This window comes from Polypterus senegalus, chromosome 12 (assembly GCF_016835505.1).
Source record: "Polypterus senegalus isolate Bchr_013 chromosome 12, ASM1683550v1, whole genome shotgun sequence".
Lineage (NCBI taxonomy): Eukaryota > Metazoa > Chordata > Cladistia > Polypteriformes > Polypteridae > Polypterus > Polypterus senegalus.
In genome coordinates this window covers 89,047,344-89,071,154 of record NC_053165.1, presented here as the reverse complement: position 1 = coordinate 89,071,154, position 23,811 = coordinate 89,047,344, and the positions used below count along the sequence as shown (strand labels likewise).

The following is a 23,811-nucleotide window of genomic DNA, read 5'->3' as shown; positions in this document are numbered from 1 at the left end:
AGCAGTGTTTTAAAGTGCTCTACTGTATCAGCCTGGCGAATTCCTATTGGCAGGCTATTCCAGATTTTAGGTGCATAACAGCAGAAGGCCGCCTCACCACTTCTTTTAAGTTTTGTTCTTGGAATTCTAAGGAGACACTCATTTGAGGATCTGAGGTTACGATTTGGAATATAAGGTGTCAGACATTCCGATATATAAGATGGGGCGAGATTATTTAAGGCTTTATAAACCATAAGCAGAATTTTAAAGTCAATTCTGAATGACACAGGTAACCAGTGTAGTGACGCTAAGACTGGTGTGATGTGTTCTGATTTTCTTTTCCTAGTTAGGATTCTAGCAGCTGCATTCTGCACTAGTTGCAAACGATTTATGTCTTTTGGGTAGTCCAGAGAGGAGTGTGTTACAGTAATCTAGTCGACTGAAAACAAGCGCGTGAACTAATTTCTCAGCATCTTTCAATGATATAAGAGGTCTAACTTTACTTATGTTTCTTAAGTGAAAAATGCTGTCCTAATGATCTGATTAATATGTGATTTAAAATTCAGATTACAGTCAACAATCACCCCTAAGCTTTTTACCTCCGTTTGACTTTTAATCCTAATGTATCCAGTTTATTTCTAATAGCCTCATTGTATCCATTATTGCTGATCACTAAAATTTCAGTTTTCTCTTTATTTAACTTGAGAAAATTACTATTCATCCATTCTGAGATACAAGTCAGACATTGTGTTAGTGAATCAAGAGAATCGGGGTCATCAGGTGCTATTGATAAGTACAGCTGTGTGTCATCAGCATAGCTGTGGTAGCTCACGTTGTGCCCTGAGATAATCTGACCTAACGGAAGCATGTAGATTGAGAATAACAGCGGACCCAGGATAGAGCCTTGTGGAACACCATATCGGATATCATGTGTCTTCGAGTTGTAATTCCCACAACTAACAAAATATTTTCTCCCTGTCAGGTAGGATTCAAACCAATTTAAGACACTGCCAGAGAGGCCCACCCATTGACTAAGGCGATTTCTAAGAATGTTGTGATCAATGGTGTCAAATGCAGCACTCAGATCTAAGAGGATGAGAACAGATAAATGGCCTCTGTCTGCATTTACCCGCAAGTCATTTACTACTTTAACGAGTGCAGTTTCTGTGCTGTGATTTGTTCTAAAACCTGACTGAAATTTATCAAGAATAGCATGTTTATTTAGGTGGTCATTTAACTGCATAATGACTGCCTTCTCTAGAACTTTACTTAAGAAGGGCAGGTTAGAGATGGGTCTAAAATTTTCAAGAGCCGAGGGGTCAAGATTATGTTTCTTAAGTAGGGGTTTAACTACAGCAGTCTTAAGACAGTCTGGGAAGACCCCAGTATCTAGTGACGAGACTGTCTGGGAAGACCCCAGTATCTAGTGACGAATTTACTATGTCAAGAACATTATCAATTAGCACGCCTGATACTTCTTTGAAAAACCTTGTTGGTATCGGGTCAAGGACGCAGGTGGAGGGTTTTAATTGAGATATTATTTTTTGTAAATCAGGTAAATCTATCCTAGTGAAAGAGTTTAATTTGTTTATAACAGGATGTTGGGGTTTAGGGGGATCCTTAGTGTTGGGGAGATATACTATGTTATTTCTAATATCATTAATTTTTTTATTGAAAAATACAGCGACAGCCTCACAGGTTTCACTGGAAGCACTTAGGAGGCATTCCTTTGAGCTACCTGGGTTTAGTAGGGATCAATTGTTGAAAATAAGAGTAATAAAAGGGGCTGCACTCCCTTACCCAGGCAAATCGGAGCTGGGAGGTAGAGAGGCAACACTTTACTGGAGGAGGGCAGAGGGGTGGTGAGAAAATTATTGTGAGGTGAAAAAACCTTCGTTTTTGTGCTTATTGTGATATATTTGAGAGGAATTGGTTAATAAATCAACCTTTATTTGAACTCAGGAATGTGCTTGTGTGTTCGTGTTGGGGTTTGGGCTTTCTGATGCCCGGGTTTCCTTTATGTTAATTAATAATTAATTAACTAAATTAATTATTATTAAATCATTAACTAATAATTATAATTATCAACTCATGACTGAAAGCTGATGTGTGTGTGTATATGATCTGTGACGAACTGGCGCCTGACCAAAGAGAGTTCCCATGTTGTGTCCAATACTGCTAGGACAGGCACCAACTCACTATGATTCTGAATATGATAAGTGAATTAAAGAATGGATAATAGATGAATACAAATTAGCAAGTGCCTATCTTATGCAAATGTTTATTTATATTCAGCTCAGTTTTAAGACTTGCACTTAGTCCAGTTTTTTCATTTAAAGCAATTCCTATTTCTGCCTAGATATGTGTGTGTCATTAAAATGTAAGTGGAGTTTAATTTTATACTAAATAACGCTCTGTCTTATTTATTTAACTCAGAATACAAATATCACACATAAATATAGTGTAGCCTCCTGGCCAGGGTGAAGCTCAGAGGGAAAGTGACTGTTGGGTTGAGGTGGGGAGGACGGACTGACATCGCGATATGACTGACAGTAAAGGGAAGAAAAGGGGCGGCACCCTGAATGGAGGGCAGGGAATGGAGGCGGGGATTTCTGGATGGTTCGAGGAACAGCGAAGAATGTGTGGAGGGACAGAGGGGTAGTTGAGCTGGGTATGTGAGGTGGGTTACGGAGTCTCTCAGGGCCATAATAATGAGAGATTCATAGATAATTGTGAATAGTTTAAGTTCAAATTTGTTCGTTTTGCTTTAACATTTGTCCATTTTTCTTGACTGAGTGAACTGTTCTGCAATCACCTCCTTGTACTGCTGTTTCTTCTTTTTCAAACTTGTCACGGTTGAGGTTGCTACAATATTTACAGTGATGGAAACATTCACCCTAGAATCCAACATATGAGATTTACTTGGTCATTTTTTTAATTCAATCAAAAATTACAGTGGGTTCAGAAAGTATTTAGACCCCTTCACTTTCTGAATACTTTATTGCATTGTAGATTTCATTTTAAAATAATAAATTTGCCATTTTTTCCCATCAATCTACTCTTAACAGTCCCTAATGACAAAGTGAAAACGTGTTTTCAGAAAATTTTGCAAAGTTATTAAAAGTCAAAAACTGAAATCTCTTGTTCAGATAATATTCAGACCCTTTGTTGCAGCACCCCATGTTGTGATCAGGTGTTTCCTGTTTGTTTTAATTCTCCTATTATTTGTTTCGATTAGAAAGGCACTCATGTATAGAATGTCCCACAGTTCACACTGAATGCCAAGACTAAACCCCGCCATCTGTAGACCTCTGCAACTGAATTGTGGTGAGGCATTGATCAGGTCGAGGGGATAAAAAACATTTCTAAAGCTTTGAGTGCTCCCACAGGCACAGTGGCCCCAATAATTGTGACTTAGTAGAAGTTTGGAAACACCAGGATCTGTGTAAACTGAGTTACTGGGCAAAAAGAGCCTTGTATGACCAAGAACCCAAAGGTCACTCAGACAGAGCTTCAGAAGTCCTGTGCTGTCGGAAAGAAGACCATCTCCGCAGCACTCACTCAATCGGGGCTTTATTATAAAATGGCTAACTTCTGCTTGGACTCTGAGAGAAGGAGGAAAAAAGATTCTCTGGTCTGAGGAACTCTTGGAGCAGAACTCCAAGCACTATGTCTGGCAAAGACCAGGCACTGCTCAACACCTGCCTAATACCATCCCAATCACAAAAGTATGGTGGTGGCAGCTTCATACTGTGGGGTCAGAATTAAGGAAAGGATGAATGCAGCCAATTTCAGAGAGGTCCTGGAAGAAAAACCTGCTTCAGAATGTGCAGCCATAAACTGGGATAACAATTCACCTGTCAGCATGACAATGACCCGAAGAATACAGCCAAGATACCATGGAGTAGCTTCTGGACAAGTCTCTGACTGAGCCAAAGCTCCATAGAACATTTGTGGAGAGACCTGAAGATGGCAGAGCTTGCCAGGAAGAATAGAATAACTAGCTCAAATCCAGGTGTGCGAAGCTTGTAGAAACACATTAAGAAGACTGAAAGTTCGAACTGCTGCCAAAGGGGCTTCTTCAAAGAACTGAATTAAGGCCCTGATTACTTGTGAAGGAGAGACAACATGTTTTCACTTTGTCATTATGAGATATTGAGTGTAGACTGAACAGGATGCAGCTGAGTACAATTTGGAAGTGCCACAGCCAAAGGGTCTGAAAACTTTTATGAAGGAGAGATGTCAGGTTTTGACTTTTAATACATTTTCAAACCTTTCCGAGAAACATGTTTTCACTTTGTCATTATGGATTACCCAATATAGATTGATGGTCAAAAATTGACAATTGTATCCAGTCAGTCAGTCAGTCATTTCCCAACCCGGTATAGCCTAACAGGGTCACGGGGGTCTGCTGGAGTCAATCTCAGCCAGCACAGGATGCAAGGCAGGAATAAATCCCTGGGCAGGGCGCCAGCCACCCCAGGTCACACACACACACACACACCAAGCACTCACTAGGGACAATTTAGGATCGCCAATGCACCTCACCTGCATGTCTTTGGACTGTGGGAGGAAACCCACACAGACACGGGGAGAACATGCAAACTCCACACAGGGAGGACCCGGGAAGCGAACCCAGGTCTCCTTACTGCAAGGCAGCAGCGCCACCGTGCCGCCCCAATTGTATCCATTTAAAATTAAATCCACAAAACAAAAGAAGTGTGCATAAAATGAAGGGGTCTGAATACGCTCTGAATCCACTGTGTCCCAACATACAGAATATACGCGCTAATGCTCTGGCCTCCATCGTTTTTTCTTGTATTTTCTGTTACCATTAAAGGCTTCAGTTCCTTTCAGATCCGTCACTCAAACCAAATGTTGAGCAGGGCTGTTGCACTTCGGTTAGTGGGCACTAGGCAATACCGTAATATATTGTAAGTCTGTTGAACTATTGGGGACTCTGTATTGATAAGGAATCAGAGGTACTGGGGAGCTAATAAGAAGTAGATTGTAATACACATATGGTGTACTTAACAACGATCTCAGTTTAAAAAAAAACAAAAAAAAAACCTTGTTAAAGTTTATTACTTTAAACCTGCCTCCATCTTTCTCATTTCGTGACTGCAATATCATTACCTTCAGATACAAAAAATATGAATTTCTGAATTTAAAGTGTAATTTCTCCCTGTATGGCGCACTCTCGGTAGGGTTGTCCATGCCCAAGTCATCCACTGTGATCATCAGTAGGCACGTGTGATTCAGTCCAACTCTGGTCGATGCCTTATTTTGCAGCTAACCTACCAGCTGATAGCTGAATTCTGTCGTCGATATGGGATGCAATTTCAGAGTCTTGTAATTCAGTAGTGAGAGGCAATTTCAGGCATTTTCTAATATCTGTAATATCATTTTTTGAAAATGTTGGACTCTGCTTTGTGAGATGAACACACAAGTTGCTGCCGAAGGAAGTGTCGACTAACCAGTTGGTTGGGAATAAAATGCAGTCCTACTCTTTAGAAGGACACACAGACATCCAGAAATAGCCTGGCCTGTTTTGCTCTTGGTGAAGACCACAACATTTCTTTACCTCAGATATGTGATATCAGAAAATCATTTAATAAATCTCTCTGGCCAGTATGGTGAGCTGGGCTGGTAGCATCACTTCAAGGGAGGCCCACCGAGTTAACAATCTGAATTAAGAACACATGCTGGAGTCAGAAAAGAAAACTGACGGCCATTATGAGCAAATGCTGCACAACCTCTCTCTGACAAACTAACACTGAGTACTCTCCGCTGATAAATTATTAGCAGAAGTGTGTCAGGTGACACCAATGGGTGGGGGGCTCTTTCATATCTAAGCAACATGCCTTTATAGTGCCTCACCTCACTGTGGCTGCTCTCTTATCTTTATCTTTTTGTTTTTCCCTATGGTTTGTTACAACATTTCTTGAGCTTCTGTGGGAAACTGAATTTCACCTTGGAGACGAATACAGTACTATCCATCTTTCTATGATTGTCAGATATTTATATTATGTTTAACATACTACATTATCTGATGATTTTTCATTCACTTTGACTGGATCAATCCGTGTGCTTAGTTATTTCCTGTGCAGAGGATTTCATATTGGCTGATTACAGTTCTGTTATTAACACAATGTCTTCATTTCTTCAAGGTAAAGAACTGGTTGACTACATCGCCACATATTTAAGCACCATCCGGGAGAGGAGGGTCACCCCAAATGTACAGCCTGGCTTCATGAGGGCACTGCTGCCCAACTGTGCACCCACAGAGCCTGAGAGCTGGGAGGACATTTTCACGGACGTTGAAAAGATTATCATGCCAGGGGTGAGCGATCCATCCTGATCCTTGTCTGAGAGAGCGAGAGAGAGAGAGAGTGTGTGCGCGTATATAATATTATATATTGTGACACTAGGGGTCGCTGTTGCCCCATGTAACCCACAGACAGGTAAAAGTGAATTTATCAAAAATGAATTTAATTTCTTCAATAGTGTGCACAAAGCACCTCCACCTCCACAATACTCAATAATAAACAATAATCACTACAAAATTACAATATTCAATCCTCCTCTCCTCCCAGCAGCTCCGTCACACTTCCTCCCAAGTCCAGCTCAGTCTGCTGGGTTTCCCATCGTCCTTTATATAGTCCATGACCCGGAAGTGCTTCAGTCCATGTGACTCCATAGCACATCTGGGTCAGATGAAAACTCCTATTTTTCTTCAGCCTGGAAGTACTTCAGTTCTTCCATTACCATGACTAGGGAATACTTCCGGGCTATAGGGAAAATAGAAAACCCCTTGTCTCCCTGCAGCATCCTCCGATGGCACCAATGGCACCCAGCAGGGCTGTGACGTCACACTCCATTTCCCATGATGTCCTGCGGGCATCCCGGGCACCTCCATGCTGCAGGGAGGACTCCATCTAGCAGCCTGGGAGTGCTGGCCGGGATAAACTGCCGGCCATCTCTCACTATATATATTTATAATCTCCGCTTTGGCCTGCCATTTCATGAAGTGGCGAGAACTCCCTGGCCAAAATCTGATGTGCTGATGTCCGCTTAAGGTGTGAAGATGCTTAAAAACTTTCAGATGCAGATTCAGAAGCGAGTTTTCCATTCTGCATGAGAAACTAACCAAGGCGGGTCTTGTTCAGAAAGCGCACATTGAGACGGCCTTCCCCTCGCCTAAACACTAACCTAACTAACACTAACCTTAAAGTCAATAAAATAGGTCCCTGATGTTAAGTCACTATTTTAGGACTGAAATGATAACAGAAATGTGAAACCTACTTCTATACCTAATCTTAATTATTATGAAACAACCAAGTGGCATCTGCTTTCTGAACAGGAGCCGCCATGGCTACACTCAATTCAATTGCACTACTAAGTGCACAACAAATCACTGCTCGGGCCTTTTTTCTTACTACTTTGGCCGATTGCCCCGTGCCATCTCGTAAACTGGCTGGCCAAATCCCGAAATCGAGGAAAAGATCGGACATTGTTCGGTCAATTTACAGCGACATTTCCCGCTTTGGCCGATTTCGGGTTTTGACCTTAACATATACATAGCAGTACCATTAGCGTTTACATAATTTTGACTCCCCCGATATAAAGTTTTCACCCGCTTGGATGTTTTCACATTCCACATTATAGACACCATTGAATCCCAGTGGATTTCATTTGGCTTGTCCACACAAATTCAAGTCTGCCAAGGCTGATAAAGGTACATCTACTAAATTCTGACTTTAAGCGGGTGAATGCGTATGGGATCGTTTATTTTGTTTTTTTGTTTTTTTTATAATTGGATTACAGCACTTTGAGGAAATCTGTTTTCACTTTGACATTAAAGTGTCTTTCCTTTGTTGATCAGCATCAAAAAATTCAAAAAATCAAACTGAATTCACTGAGGTTCTGTATGTATAAATCTGAGAGCAGTCCCAGTGATGCCAAAGTCAGAGAGGGTGACAAGGAGGTTGTGTGTGATGGTGGACTGTGTCAAAGGCAGAGGACAGATTTAGAGTATGACATACGGCATGACAACTCAGACCTGCTTAATTTAATTCATTGTTGCTGAACATTGTCTTGGGAGTAGTCGTCACAAGACAGAAAGCATGTCATTGGACAGGATATCACTCCATTCACCTTAATGGAAGAATAATTGTCTGTGTAGCTGTGCGTCAATCCAGTTGCTATGTCTCTGTCATTCCATCAGATGGCACATCACAGACATTTGTAAGAATAAAATGCATTGCATTTGTCATTCCAACAAATGGTGCATTAAAAAAAAAAGAAAAATGCTTTTACAAATTCCGTACCAAATGGCATATAATAGAAACCTTACAAATTCCGTACCAAATGGCATATAATAGAAACCTATGTATTGCATTTTCATTTCAACGTTTCCAACAAACATAATAGAAATGTTTATTACTACAAATGTTTGTGATACGCCATCTACTGGAATTATAAATTAAATGCATTTTATTATTATATGCATTACAAAATACACTATAATAGATGATGCACTGCAGACGTTGCTGCTGAGGTCTACACTGATTATTTGGATTTCAAACCCTTCTTAGACAAGTAGCACAGCTAGTTTAATTATAATATACCGTAACTTAATAAGACTTTCATATGTGCAGTAAAAGGAGAAATTGCAACAAACAGATTAGAGACACTCAGAAATGAAAGAACATGAGTGCTGGGGAAAAACTGACTGAAGAAACATAACTGTTCACCCAGGGTTTATTCTGTGTGAAGGATGCTTGAGACGGATTATGGCAATAAGAATAGTAACGAGGATTTGAGAGAAAAGACTGGTCAGATGGAGCAGATTGAAATCGGCATATTGAGAATGATTAGATGGGCAGGACATGCATGGTGCATGGATGACTCAAGGACAGCAAGAAGAGTGGAAAGATGGATGCCAGTAGGAAGGAAAAGAGCAGGAAGGCCAAGAAAGAGGTGGAAAGATATGGTGATAGAGAAAGCAAGAGGAAGAAACCTGGAAGGAAGTGGCACAGGATAGAGTGAAGTGCAGGAAGCTTTATCATAGGCGAGGACACAGCGTAGAATACAAAGGAGATGTGGCTAACTGACTAAAATATAAAGCCTGAGGGCGGTCCCAAGCCACTGATGTCATATTGACTCCACCTCTTAGGGGCTCCACACACAGTAAACAAGGAGCACAGGCAAAAAAAACCAAATACACAATACATAAATACAAACTAATATTAAAAACATGAAAGATAATAATTTGAAGAAATAAAAAGAGTAAACCTAAACCAGAGAACACAGCCTGACTGAAACATAATGTCACATTCTCAGACCTTCTGGTCTAATTCAGGATTGTGAGGAGCTGGAGAGATTACTTTGGCAGCATGAAGTGCAAGACACCTGCTTACACGCGCCACACTCACCTGGGGTCAGTTAGCCTAATCGAGATGTTTTTGGGAGTAAACGCACAGTTCCTCCAACACGAGGGGAACCTGCAAACTCCACATGGTGTAAACCCAACAATTTAAATGTGAGAGGCAGCAGCACAAATCGTGGTACTGCTGTACTACCTGAGTCAAGGAAGCTATTGTGAAAATGTAACCGTGAAATTATTATGAAGTCTGTATTTGTTATTTTAACTTTCTGTTTTATCCCAATGCACCGTCCTCTCCTTGTTGACCATGATGTTTGCTGGCGTCTCAGTGTGTCCTTATTCCTTGGACCTTTGCAGATTGTGCACTGGCAGAGCCCTCACATGCACGCCTACTTCCCGGCACTGACGTCTTGGCCCTCGCTGCTGGGAGACATGCTGGCCGATGCCATGAACTGCCTGGGATTCACTTGGGTGAGGCTTTACAAAATGTGGAAGGTTTTGAAAATGTAAAAGTCCTGTTAGGCTCCATTAGTTTTAAGCCCGGTGTACTGTATAGTTCCTTATGGCATTGATGCATTATAGTTAAACATTAGAGCAGACAGAAAAAAAATCACAAATGAATGAGCACAGGAAAGGAGCCAGCAGAAGCAACCTGGAAAGCACTGGACTCTTCATACTACTTGTATTTATTTTGGCTGACTCTTACTATTACAAATCAGATACAATTGATTCTTTACTATTAAAATGGAAAAAAGTGGGAGTTGAATTCCCATGTTGGTGTCAGTGGTCATTCAGTGCTTTGACCACAAGACTACACTGCCATTTCCAGTTAAGAGAGATGGCGCTGTTTGGCTCTTTGCCGTTCTGTGGCATTGCCATCATGCATCTTATTCTCTCGTAGGTACTAAAACGTATCCATGCTACAAACCAGAATGGATGAAAGACTAACTGTGTTTTGTGTTACACTTTACCAGAACCTTCTTGTTTGTATATCCTATAGGCTTCGAGCCCAGCCTGCACCGAGCTAGAGATGAATGTCATGGACTGGTTAGCTAAAATGCTGGGGCTTCCAGATCACTTCTTGCACCATCATCCAGACAGCAAAGGCGGAGGCGTGCTACAGGTAAGCCTGTATGTATGCAGAGGAGATTTCTACTTTTATTTTATTATTTATGCATTATTTTCATTTTTCATTGAATAAATTACAAATATTTGCTATTTCTTTTTTTTTTAGAAATTAGGGCAGATAACATATCCGTAGATTAATGCAAAAGCTGTTTCCACCTGCCTTAGTTAATCTGGATTACTGCCTACATTTCTGAGGCATCAAGAAAATTCATACAACTGAGTTACATTTTCATTTATTAATGAAAAATTATACAAATACAGACTGGGAAATAAAACATCTGTGCTCTGTTTAATAGGGTTATTCATATGGGGGGATTTAATTACAGTTTTTAATTTGATTCATTTTCATTGAATTAATTAGAAAAATTGTCAGCCACTATCTTATGTAGTGCCTGTTGTTGCAGATTGTGGATGAGCTGTATGTAAAATAACTCCCTTCATGGTGAGCGCTCTGAGGCTATAAGACTAAAAGAAAATGGGGCCTTTCATAGTGAGCATTCTCAACACAAAGTATCCTGGAAACTAATCTGGATCAGCGTGCTTGTGCAGTCTGCATGCTGTCCGTAGGTGATGCCCTAGGTCTTCTGGGTTCCCTCGCATGGTGACCTGTGAAAGCGGGTTAGAAAAACATTGGATGGATAAATAGAGAGAGAGAGAGAACAAGTGAAAGGCACCAAGATAGATATATGGATAGATAACACAGCGCGGCAAATGATGAGGCAGGGCAAAAGCCAAATGCTTGGGGTGTTGTTTAATTCCGTCCAAAAATAAGGAAAATATGCTCTTACGGACAATTCCCTTTAATTAGTTGTCATCTATCTATCCATCTATCCATCTATCCATCTATCTATCCATCTATCTATCTATCTATCTATCTATCTATCTATCTATCTATCTATCTATCTATCTATCTATCCAACTGCACTTCCTCTGTCTTTCTAAGTTCTTGCTATCACAGTCAGGTCCAAAATGAGATGTATATTTTCCCTTTATGTTGGGTGTGTGAAGCACTTTATAAAGAAAACATCCATCCATCCTTATTCTCCATCCACTCCTGTCCCGGTGCAGCATCAAGCTCAAGGCAGATAAATCAGACATCTAACCATTCTAAGCGTAGGCCTGAACAAAGGCTTTTTATTGCAGGATATGAAGCGCTTTATAAAAAACAATGATGACAACACAGTCTTCATTTTCACATTGAATACTCTCACAGTGTACGTTACCAAGTGATCAGTCAACTTTTTTGGCACTGAACATACATGCAATTGTCTAGCCAGACATGAATTAATTTGCCTTTTGCCATCTTGTGACCTTCTAGAGCACGGTTAGCGAGTCCACACTCATCGCCTTTCTGTCAGCAAGAAAAGCTAAAATCTTGGATTTGAAGAAGTCTGAGCCTGATGTGGAAGAATCTGTCCTCAATGCCCGGCTCATTGCATATGCATCGGATCAGGTAAGGAACTGGAAGACATTGTGAGATAAAAGGAAATGAGAGTAAAAACCAATAATAGATGCCATACGTCATGATTGATTGCTCTTGTAATGAGTTCACTCTTAAAATAACGGTTCTTTAATGCAGTGGTTCCCAAACTGTGATACGTGTAGGTTTGGGAACCCCTGCTTTAATGGCACCTTGCAGTGTTGATTTTTCATGGGAGTGCCATGAGTCAGTTTTTATATGTGCCTTTCACATGTGTGGCTATAGCACATTTGGCCTTCTCGCAGTTGCTGTTACTTTTCAGAATGCCCAGCTGGGCTTACCGAGGCACAACATGTATAAAACAAGGTTGCTTACATGTGATTTTTTATTTCCTGTGATTTTGTTTAATTAACTAATGTCTAGTGCTCTCAAACTGTTCTGTGCCGTGATGGAGAATGTTTCTCTTTGCAGGCACACTCTTCTGTGGAGAAGGCCGGCTTGATTTCACTCCTGAAAGTTCGATTTCTGCCTACAGATGGGCGCTTTTCTCTGAGAGGAGAAACCCTTAAGGCAGCTATCAATGAAGACAGAAGCAGAGGACTTGTTCCTGTTCTGGTAAGCCGCCTGACAATGGCGCTCGAAGCTGAAAGTCGGTCTGTTTGTGTGTGCATTTCGAAACTTCTAAGGCAGGAATTAGCAAGCTGAGGAAACTCGTGGAGTCCTGGAAGGAGCCTTCAAAATGTATATACACACTCACTATGTGGGCCTGGGTTGGATCAGTGCAGCCTTATATTAAAGTATCCATCCCACCCATCTCTTTTCCAAACCAGGGAAGCAAGAGCCCACGCCAGTAAGTGCAGGGTGCTAGGCCGAAAACAATGCAATTTTACAAAATTTAATTGTGTTGTTGATCTATCTTTAAATAGATTAATTTGCCATTTTTGTCCCTCAATCTACACTCAATAATCCATAATGAGAAAGTGAAGACATGTTTTCAGAAAGGTTTGCAAATTTACTAAAATTCAAAAGCTGAAATCTATCATTTCTTCTGCATATTCAGAGCCTTTGCTGTGACACTCCATATTGTGGTCAGGTGCATCCTGTTTCCTTTAATTCTCCTTGAGATGTATCGAGTATTTGTTTGGAGTCCACTTATGACAAATTAAATTGACAGGAGATCATCTAGAAAGGCACACATGTATTACTATTGATAGATTTAATAAACAAACGTATGCACGTTATTTGTCCCCAAGGGGAGATTTGGCATAAGGTCTTCTATTTACACTGCATATGGGAACAAAACCCAAGCCATGAAGTCCAAGGAACTCTCTGTTGACCAAAGTGTAGTGGGGCATTGATCAAGGCAATGGGGATAAAACATTCAAGTTTTGGGTGTTCCCAGTCTCCCCTCGGCCCACTGCTTCTCTCTCCGATTTGCGCAAAAAATCACTCCTGCAATTGAAAAATCACTCCTGCAATTGATATTTACACGATGAGAGAAGTCGCAAAATCAACCAGAATGTTCAAGCTAATTATAGAAAAAAATCTGTTAGTTATCTCATGAAAAGTGTAAAGATAGACATTGGATATTGTATTGTATTGTATTATTCCTTAAACAGTCTATTGACTCCTTTCTGTCAGCTTTGTCAATAATGCAGGATTCACAACAGACAGTTCATACACGGGTTAGAAGATGGGTGACTCTCTTCAGAATAAGAAGAAACTAAAAACTAAAACAAGACTAGCAGAGAGTCAAACATGCCTCACAGTAGCAGTGCACTGGTCCATTTTACACCTTCCAGGCTCCTTCCATTCCTTTCCCTGTCGCCATTGCCCCATCTCACCCTACAGTGTTGTCACCAGCAGACTGTGGCTTGGGCTCATTTGTATCTTATCTATTTATTTGTTTGTTTGTTTGTTTTGTCTGTTTTTCAGGTTTGTGCAACGCTAGGCACGACCGGAGTTTGCTCGTTCGACTGCCTGTCAGAGCTGGGTCCGCTTTGTGAGTGCCTGATTAAAATATTGTCTTTCCTTGTATTGTTATCATCAGAATGTTTGACAGAACAAATAAAGAAATCCTGGTGCCAGCCTTTCATTACTGAACTCTGGTTTGTGTGGACTTGACAGCAGACATATCTATCCGTCTAGTTAAGCCTGTTGTCACATATGGCTCCAACAATAAGGCAGCATAGAGACAATAATAATAATAATTTGAATGATGTGACGGCAGCCATTTTTGCACCAGTACGCTCACCTCACATTAGCTATGAATGGTGAGAGAGCAAACCAGTTAGTGACAGGGGATGGTTTGGGGGCCAGAATAACTAGGCCATGGTGGCCAATTTTATCCAGGACATTAGGATACACTCTGCTATTTAGAAAAGATGCCCAGGGATCTTTTATGACCACAGAGAGTCAGGACCTCAGTATTACATCTCATCTGAAGGATGGCACCAATACTGGGTAGTTGGAATCCACATTCAGACCATGGGGTTGGTGCCACCTGCTGGCCTCTGAGAAAGAAGGGAACAAGAAGTGATGATTAAAAGGAAAATCATGTATCTATGCAATGCTAAGTATAAATTATGCTAACATAGGTAAGATTCTTGATTGAAACTGCTAAAGAGACGCAGAGATATTGTTAACACTTCACTGTTATAAAAGAGCTGTTTGTGTTTAAAATAAGGAAGTAAGTGCATGGCTCTGCAAAAGAAAGCTGCTGATCCATACACACCCTGTGATATTTCGAAACCAGCTGTAACCAGCTTTGAAGAACACGCTAACCAATCTAAGTAGATTGCCTAAAGTTGTGGGTGTGCTTTAGGATTCCATCCATCCATCCATTATCCAACCCGCTATACTATGTGTATAAGCCCATTCTGTAAAAAGCCCAGGGTTCTAGAAACTATTGAAGTCATCAGAAAAAAAATGAAATGTAGGGATGTCAGGTAATTGAAAGGAACTACTCTGAGCGTCTCGGTCTCCTAGGAGGAATTCATTTTGCCGACGTGCTCACCTCGCTTGTGCATTAGCGGCGGGAGGAACAGCAAAAGGGATACCATTCTGCCGATGTTAGCAGCTAAGCAACTTTGTCTTTCTTCTGAGGTTTCATTTTGCTGATGTGCTTGCCTTGCTTGTGTTGTTATCGGCTGAACGAATTTTCTCTTTCTTCGGACGCAGAGAGACTCTACCTCTCACCCGCACACACTAGCGGTATATATATATATATATATATATATATATATATGGCCCATATTTATGTATATAACGTTTCACAGGCTGCAGCATTTAAACTACTGCGCGAAAAGCATCAACAATCGCATCACTGTGTACCCTGAGAATGGGAGTAATGATGTGCTGGACCGGGCAGCCCCTGCTGTGTTTGAATACAGAATAGCAGTTAATCGATTGTCGCTAGAGCAGTGCGTACATTGTGTATGTTTATACTCTGCAACGAAGAACTCGGAGGATGGCAGTTGAGTTTGGAGGCAGCGGCCCTAGTGTGCTAACCCATCGCAATAATAAACACAAAATCTGACATCAGCCTTACTGTTTTGCAAGCGAAAGGAGCAGGTAGGTCCAGGAGTGTGCGTACCGATGCCAACACAGCTCTTGTGGCGAATGCCTTTCAAAGTTTGGTTCGTCTTCAGGCGTGTATCGATCTGGATGGCGCATGGTTCATTATGTTACTTGATAATAATATTGGTAGTTTCCTGACAATGATGCCTTTTCAATCATATACAGTACACAAATTCCATTTGATCTTCTCAGATAAGCCTAAAAATTAGTCATATTGTGGGTTGATGATGTTTACTATGATAGGCTTTATTTAAAATACTAATATTATGTTATGCTTACTCACTGGAAAATAGGAAATAACGACTGACATTTTGTTTGTCTTTTATTATTATTATTATTATTATTATTATTATTATTTACTCATTTGGCTGGCAAATGGAAAAAAGTAGAATATGTAACTCCTATTGAAGGAGCAGGCCTGGAATCATCTTGCTGTCACACAAGTCTATATTGTTTAGTTTACTGGAAGGTTTATAGGGTCATCATCATCATCATCATTATCATCATCATCATCATCGTCATCATAGACCTGTATGTTCCTTATATGAGCAGGTACGAGTGAGGGTCTTTGGCTGCATATCGACGCCGCATATGCAGGGACCGCCTTCCTCTGCCCCGAATTCAGAGGGTTTCTCCAAGGAATTGAACATGCAGACTCATTTGCCTTCAACCCCTCAAAATGGATGATGGTCCACTTTGATTGTACTGCCTTTTGGTAAGGAGACCATTTCACGCTTTTCCTTGGAAGACAATCAATGCAGTGGTTTGAAGGTGAAAACCTTTTTTATATGAATACCTTTTTTTTTATCTTCATAGGGTGAAGGATAAATACAAGTTACAGCAAACCTTTAGCGTCAACCCTCTCTACCTCAGACATGAAAACTCAGGAGCAGCCACAGACTTTATGGTATGGAGGGCTTTGTATTCTGCTCTTGCTGATATAACGGAGACCGGATACCTCAGGCTGCCACAGCTTTGTCAGTTGATATCTGCTATTATTAACATGCCTCTCACATTACAATCTCTTTGTAAAGAACCTTGTGATCATGCGAAAAGGTGGAGTGGTGGCTCTGAGGCTAGAGACCTGCACTTGCAATCAGAAGGTTGCCGGTTCGAATCCAGTAAATTCCAATAGGGACTCTGCTCTGTTGCGCCCTTAAGCAAGGCCCTTAACCTGCAATTGCTGAGCGCTTTGAGTAGTGAGAAAAGAGCTATATAAATGCAAAGAATTATTATTATTAAAGTGCTATATATGTTAAACACATTTCTTGGTTGACCGGAGCTGATGAATTGATGTATTTTGAACAATTTATTTAACACAGGAGCAGAATTTAATGTGGGTACTTTTCGTGCTTGGAATATTTGAACTTATTTTGAAGTGCGCTATACTGTACATATTAAACTCGTTGGTTGGTTGTCTGCAGCTGACCAATTAATGTAGTTTGAATATTTCATTTAACATGGGCACTATACATACTAGGAATAGATGAAAGGCGCTATATGTATTAAACACATTGCTTGGTTGACTGGAACTGAAGAATTGATGTAGCCTGAACAATTAATTTAACGCAGGACTACAGTTTAACATGGGCACTATACCTAATACATTGTGACCACCAGGGGGCACTGCAGCACCCCAATCTCCACACACAGTTGCCTGGTCACAAGTCCCAGTATAAATCAAAGGTTTAATCCTAAAAAACCTTATAAAAAGGTTTCAAAAAAGGCACAAAGCAAACACAATACAACTCTTTAGTCTCCTTTCCCTGCTCTCCTTCTGCTCCTCCAGGACCACTTAGCGTTTTGGGAAAGAAAATAACCCGAATAAATAGTCTTCCACTGTCCTTCCATTATACTGGCCACCTGGCCTGGTAAGGATCCTTGTTCAGTCCCTTCACACCATCCATTACATCATACTAAGAATTCATGAACTTAGTTTGAAAGAAGTGCAGCATCAAAGAGTTGGGGTACCGCCCAGGCAAACCCTGTGTAAGGCTTTAAACGGTTATACTCCATCTTTCATTCAATAAATGTAAACCTTTTTATATAGCTGCTTTCACAGCATGCAACATTAAATGAAACTTTCAAAGCAATGAAGAATACAGTATTAAACCATTTGGGTTGAAAGGTTTCACTTGTGCATTATGAAAGGTGCTGAAATATTAAGTTTACTTGTGAAGAGAAATACTTGTACTTGACATCTTAAATGTCGTATTTGTGTTATAGACATTCATTCTAATCTTACATTTGTTTACTTTCAGTGTAATATCTATGTATTTTCACTTACTATTATATCCAGTTTTTTATATGAAATGTGAAGTACAAATAAATGATTACCTACATTACAAAGCTGACTGCATCAAAAACCACTTTCCACTGTTAGGCTGGGACAGAAGCCTTTAAGCTGTCATTTAATTGGGCCTAACTGAGCTGTCCTTGAATCCCACCTCTTTCTGCTTGCCGTCTCTCTTCAGCACTGGCAGATCCCCCTCAGTCGCCGATTCCGCTCACTGAAGCTGTGGTTTGTGATTCGCTCATTTGGAGTAAAAAACCTTCAGGCACACGTGAGACATGTAAGTCTGCAAGTAGCGTGTCTTGGGGTGGTGGGGTGGGTGGGGGTCCTGCTTTTATTATGTGTTTTTTATAATTCACTTGTATTTTTTTGTTTTGTTTTTTGCATTATTATATTAGCCAAAGGCAGAATGGTGTTGCAGGGATTAGTTTGTTATGTCATGGATCTGGTGTCCAGCGTTAGTGTGGAGTTGGCATATTTTCCTTATGTCTTTGTGGGATTTCCCCTCACATCTATAGAGGGGTGCTGTCCGTTTAATTGGCCTGGTATGAGTGAATGTAAGTGTGCCCTGTGATAGATAGATAGATAGTGTAGTAGGCAAGATTAAAAATGTAAATAAATGAACAAGAAATGCATTTGATTACACATAGTGTAGTAGGCAAGATTAAAAATTTAAATAAATTAACAAGAAATGCATTTGATTACACATAGATAGATTGTGTAGTAGGCAAGATTAAAAATTTTAATTAAATAACAAGAAATGCATTTGATTACACATAGATAGGTAGATAGTGTAGTAGGCAAGATTAAAAGTTTAAATTAATTAACAAGAAATGCATTTGATTACACATAGATAGATAGATAGTGTAGTAGGTAAGATTAAAAATGTAAATAAATTAACAAGAGATGCTTTTGATTACACATAGATAGATATATAGTGTGGTTGTTTGAGGGAATGACAGGCTGATACTACAATGAATTTTTTGTGGGGGGAGCAACCTGGATGTCCCCTTTTACCTGCAAAAATCAACAAAAACAACATGCAGTGGCTTTCGAACAGAAAACAAAAAGGCTGCCATGTAGCACTAGAGCTAGTTCAGTCAACACAATTAAAACAATCGTGAACAGGCTATAGAGCACTTCTCTTTAGGTCATTTAAACCAGAAGTGATGCCACCTTCTGAGTGGTCTCGCTTTTATGGCTCAAGGCCCAGAATGGGTGGAGTCAGTTTCCCTTACTGGGTGGTTTCCTTGGACTGTGGAGGTAGAAGACAAGATAGTTAGAAGCAGTGCCCCTCTCTGCTTGGGGTGGTAGTGCATACCTGGGAAGAACTCAAAGGGTGACCCTCTGATGTGCATGCCTGACAGTACAAAGATATACTGTATTTCTTCCTGTGGAGAAATTAACTTTATAGGAGCCCAAATAAAAAATTACATAGACACAAAAATATATTAAAATGATATAAATATAATATTTATATTATAAAACAAACTACAAACCCCACCCAAACACACATCATTACATCTGGTTTGATTATAAGACCTTCTGCTGTCAATTTTAGTCCTGTAGGTGAGAGTAAGATTGAGGTCAGATCTAATGGACTGGCTAGTGGACTGACATGGATGGTTCCTGCCTTATGCCCAAGCCTTCTGGGATGAGGACTGCATGCTGACAACCCTGAATCAGATAAACAGGCCAGAAAATGAATGATATAATGTGTTCTGCCTTGTGAACAGTGCTGTCAGTATAGACTCGGGTTCCCGGTATCCCCACAATGAATTAAGCGAGTTTGAGACTGTTTAATATAATTTAACTAGCCATGTAAGCCTGTGCTGTAAAAAGCCTGAGGTCCTAGAAACTATTAAAATCGTCAGAAAAAAAACTAAAATGTAGAGATGTCAGGTAATTGAAAGGAACTACTCTGGGCATCTCTCTCCTAGGAGGATTTGATTTGCTGACCTGCTCGCATCGCTTGTGCATTAGCAGCGGGAGGAAAAGTAAAAGGGATGCCGTTGTGCCGATGTTCGTGGCTAAGCGACTTTCTTTCTTCTGAGGTTTTGTTTTGCTGACTAGCTGGCTCTGCTTGTGTTATTAGCGGCTAAGCAAGATTTCTGTTTCTTCAGAGGTGGAGCCCTTACCCCAACTCCACCTCTCACTTCCGGTCCAGACAGACAGACAGACAGACACACACACTTCCACACGTAGACGTTTATATGTCATATCATATCATATCATATATCATATGATATCATGATCCATCCACAGAATTAAATTATATTAAAGTAATAATCCACCTAGAAATTAAACTTTACTTCATGTTACTTTGTAGTGATGGGGAAAAAAAATGTATCTTATGTTTTTGTGCAGATAAATTTATGGATGGAGCAGACCTCTATGGTGACCAAAGGCAGGACAACAGCAAATAATATAAAAACCAAACATTTCATGAAAAGAAATCTTAATTACTCGTGGCACATAATCCATATGTCAAGTCATCCAGTTACAGTATATGCTCACAAACACTTTATTTTTACTGAAGTATTGTTAAATTAACAATGTCAGGGAGTATGTGCTGGAGAATAAAGCACCAGCTTTGTGATTTCCAATCCAGCACCTCAGCCACCAGGCCGCAGCAGCTAATCTTCTGGATGCCCTCAGACTGAATGATGCTGAATTACCTGATGTGGATGTTTGAGTTAATGTTCACTAACATTTGTCTTTTCTCCTTCATCAGGGTACAGAAATGGCCAAGTTGTTTGAGTCCTTAGTTCGAAGTGACACAGATTTTGAAGTCCCAGCTGAAAGGCACCTTGGTCTTGTTGTATTCTGCCTAAAGGTATTCTTCATATATCTGTATGATTGCCTGTCTGATGATGTCAGACAACTAAGAATCAATGAGGTTTTCAGATGTACATGCAGGTCCCTATTAACTGAACCAAATGCAATTTGGCCGTAAATTGGTGAAGTGACCAGATATGGACGAGGGTGAAGCTAAGTTTTGTTACTGCATTAACCACAAGAATTAAAAATATATTTCAGATCAGAGAAAATCTCCACAATCAGACTGTGGTGAGGTAGGAATCAGGGCAAAGTGATAAAGCCATTTCTAAAGCATTGAGTGTGCCCAGAAACACAGGGGCTTCAATAATTGAGAAGCTGGAGAAGTTTAGGACCACTAGGACTCTTCTAAGACTTGGCTTGATGGACTCTTCTAAGACTTGGCCATCAAGCCAAACTGAGACTTCTTCCTGTTCAATGACTTCTCTTTCGGTTTGCCTTCATCTTTTATTTGCTGTCCATTCCCATCATTTTGGTCCTGACCATTGGCCATCCTTCATTACAAGTCTTCCTGAAGTGACACTTCCTGGTTTCATTGCTCCTCACAATAATTTCTGAAATATCTAGCTCTAAACCTGCCATTGGTTTTGTGAACAAAAACATTTTTATAAAATTTTGTTCAGTGTTCTCTTTCTTTCTTTCTTTCTTCTTGTCTGTATTTTTATTTTGAAAACAGGGACCAAACAGTCTTACCGAGGCCCTCCTAAAGGAACTGACTAAATCGGGGGCCATGTATCTCATCCCTGCTTCAATCAAGGGAAAACTGATCATCCGTTTCACGGTGACCTCGCAGTTTACCACCAAAGAAGACATTCAGAGGGACTGGAATATCATCCGGCAGATGGCGACCACAGTTCTGCGTAGAGATGTAGTCACGGTGCCGCCCAGGTTTAATGAGCTCAATGCTGTGCCTCAGCCTATGGACGATACAAACAGCAGAATAAATAGCTTTGCACCCCTAGGGTCTGACTCACGGGCGAAAATGTACAGAACAATTGTGAGATATTCTCTAAACGAGGCCGAGGGCAAAAGATATACATCCAGCCTTAAAAAGATGGAAGGTTCAGATCCCTTCGATGACGTACAGACAGCAAACCAGCTCAGGCCTCCCTTGCTGATCTACAGCCATTTGGCCGGTCAAGGCAAAAGGAAGACGATACGATCACTGAGCTGCAACAGCGAACCCATCAGTGGCTCGAAAGACCTCACCCATCTCAACCTCTTGGCCAAAGAGGGGATTGTAAAAAATTGGCCCTGCAATAAAGGCAGCCTGCTGACCAAACTCCCCGAGAATGCAATACTTCTGGAAAAAAGTGCCTTGAAGAAACTGACCAAGTTTTACAGCGTCCCAAGCTTCCCTCAGTGTAGCGTCAACCGAAACGTCAAAAAACCCTGCTGCCTTCTGCAGAGCTTCAAGGCGCTCAATAAGGCCTGGTTTACGTGTAACCGGGTCCAGTCGGCCTTAACCTGCCTTGCTAACCAAAGTTAAAGCGTCCGTCAGGCTCTGTGCTTGTCCTAAGAGTGGGGAAAAACAGAACAGAAAGGAATATATATATTTGTGCTGATATTTTAAAAATAATAAATTGACAATTAATAATGCGCTTGATTTTTTTTTTTTTTTCTTTTTTCTGATTCTAAATATTTGGCCGCTACGACAGTCACTGATCATCCACGGTTCTGTGAAGATGGAGCTTATTCAGCAGATACTTTGCCACCATTGCTGGGCACACTCCTGCACACACCTTCACTCACTCACGCCAGGCCGGTTTAGGACCAGCCGACAATTAAACAGGATGCCTTTGGGCTGTGTGGCACGAAAGGAAAGCATCCACAAAATGACGCAGATTATAATGAATATATGTGAGACTTAATCAAAAAATGAAAGTAATTTGAAAACTACGCAGTAACTGTGCTATACGTTCACAATGGTTTATGGGTAGTTGAAACACGCATACCTCGGCACTCTGCCATTAGTCTAAAATGAAGCCAAGGTCCAATGAACATCTGTTGTTGAACACCTTGCGGCGGTGAGATTTCTTTGGGCAGAATGAGCGAAACCTGCTGAAATTCGCCGAAGGATGTGTGCTAAGCACGGAACTGAAAATGAGTAGTTTATGAATGGCGACAAAGGGTTAAAGTGGGAAGAACAAGTGTAACCGATGAAGCTTGATCTGGTTGACTATCAACATCTCACACACAAGTCCACATCGACCAAGCGAATGCCTTCATCAGAGATAACCAGCAGATCACATTGTCGGATGTTCCTGCACATTTGGGTATCTGCACAGGCCAATAGTGCAGGGGTCCTCAATCACAGTCCTGGAGGGCCGCTGTGGCTACAGGTTTTCTTTCCACCTAGTTTCCTAATTAGAAGACAGTCCTTGCTGATAATGAAACTCGGTATTTAACTGTTTGGCTTGTTCTTGATTTCATTCAGTCATGCCATCAGTCATTATCCAACCTGCTATATCCGAAGTACAGGGTCATGGGGGGTCTGCTGGAGCCAATCCCAGCCAAGCCAAGACAAGACAAGGCAGAAACAAATCCCCAGGCAGGGCATTCATCCAAGAGAAATTTTAATTGCACCATAGAGTTAACTTATCTGAGAACATTATTCATGTGTTTTGTGGACCAGAACAGATTTAAACTTAATGCTCCTTCCTGTTCCCCCCTCATTTATTTCTTGCGACCAGTAGGGGACGTTGCAGCACCACAAGACCCAAACACAGCCACACTAGACAAGTCTTGGGTTCAAATAACCAAAATATCTCATAGTAAGGCTCTTTAACAATATTCTTCTTCCTCTCTCTTGTTCCACCACACTCCCCCAGGCGAGTGTTGCCTTTCTCCACTTCTAGCTCTGGCACGCATAGATGTGGCAGAGCCGCTCCTTTTGTCTGTGATCCAGGACTACTTCCAGTGCCAGGGCACGGCCCAATGGAAATACTTTGGGGTCAATCAGAAGTCTTGTAAAGTAGGGATTACCAAGCCCACCAGCTCCCCCTTTTTGGCTCCCACTGAACCCAGCCAAGTTACTCCACGGGACTTCAACTTCCATTATGCCCTTCAGGTGTCTGTGTGGGAATCCTGGTCTGGATGTGCTGCCTTGTGGCATATCAGGGGAAGCCACTACTCCAAATACAACGTCTCCCCCTGTTTCTTAATTGCATTGGCCGTCCAGCTGGG

The 23,811-nt window shown here is 41.0% G+C and overlaps 1 protein-coding gene across 2 annotated transcripts in view; it reads left to right on the top strand.

The window, feature by feature from the left end:
- Positions 1–22,224, top strand: part of hdc (histidine decarboxylase) — a 31,146-nt gene extending 8,922 nt beyond the window's left edge. For both annotated transcript variants that reach the window (XM_039772816.1, XM_039772817.1), the window contains exons 3-13: positions 6,150–6,322; positions 9,725–9,838; positions 10,368–10,490; positions 11,814–11,948; positions 12,387–12,530; positions 13,851–13,917; positions 16,047–16,209; positions 16,311–16,401; positions 17,969–18,067; positions 20,522–20,623; positions 21,302–22,224. In XM_039772816.1, the coding sequence (XP_039628750.1) occupies positions 6,150–6,322; positions 9,725–9,838; positions 10,368–10,490; positions 11,814–11,948; positions 12,387–12,530; positions 13,851–13,917; positions 16,047–16,209; positions 16,311–16,401; positions 17,969–18,067; positions 20,522–20,623; positions 21,302–22,114 (2,024 nt within the window). In that variant the 3' untranslated portion in view covers positions 22,115–22,224. The remainder of the gene's footprint in view (positions 1–6,149; positions 6,323–9,724; positions 9,839–10,367; positions 10,491–11,813; positions 11,949–12,386; positions 12,531–13,850; positions 13,918–16,046; positions 16,210–16,310; positions 16,402–17,968; positions 18,068–20,521; positions 20,624–21,301) is intronic.
- The last annotated feature ends 1,587 nt before the right edge of the window (positions 22,225–23,811 follow it).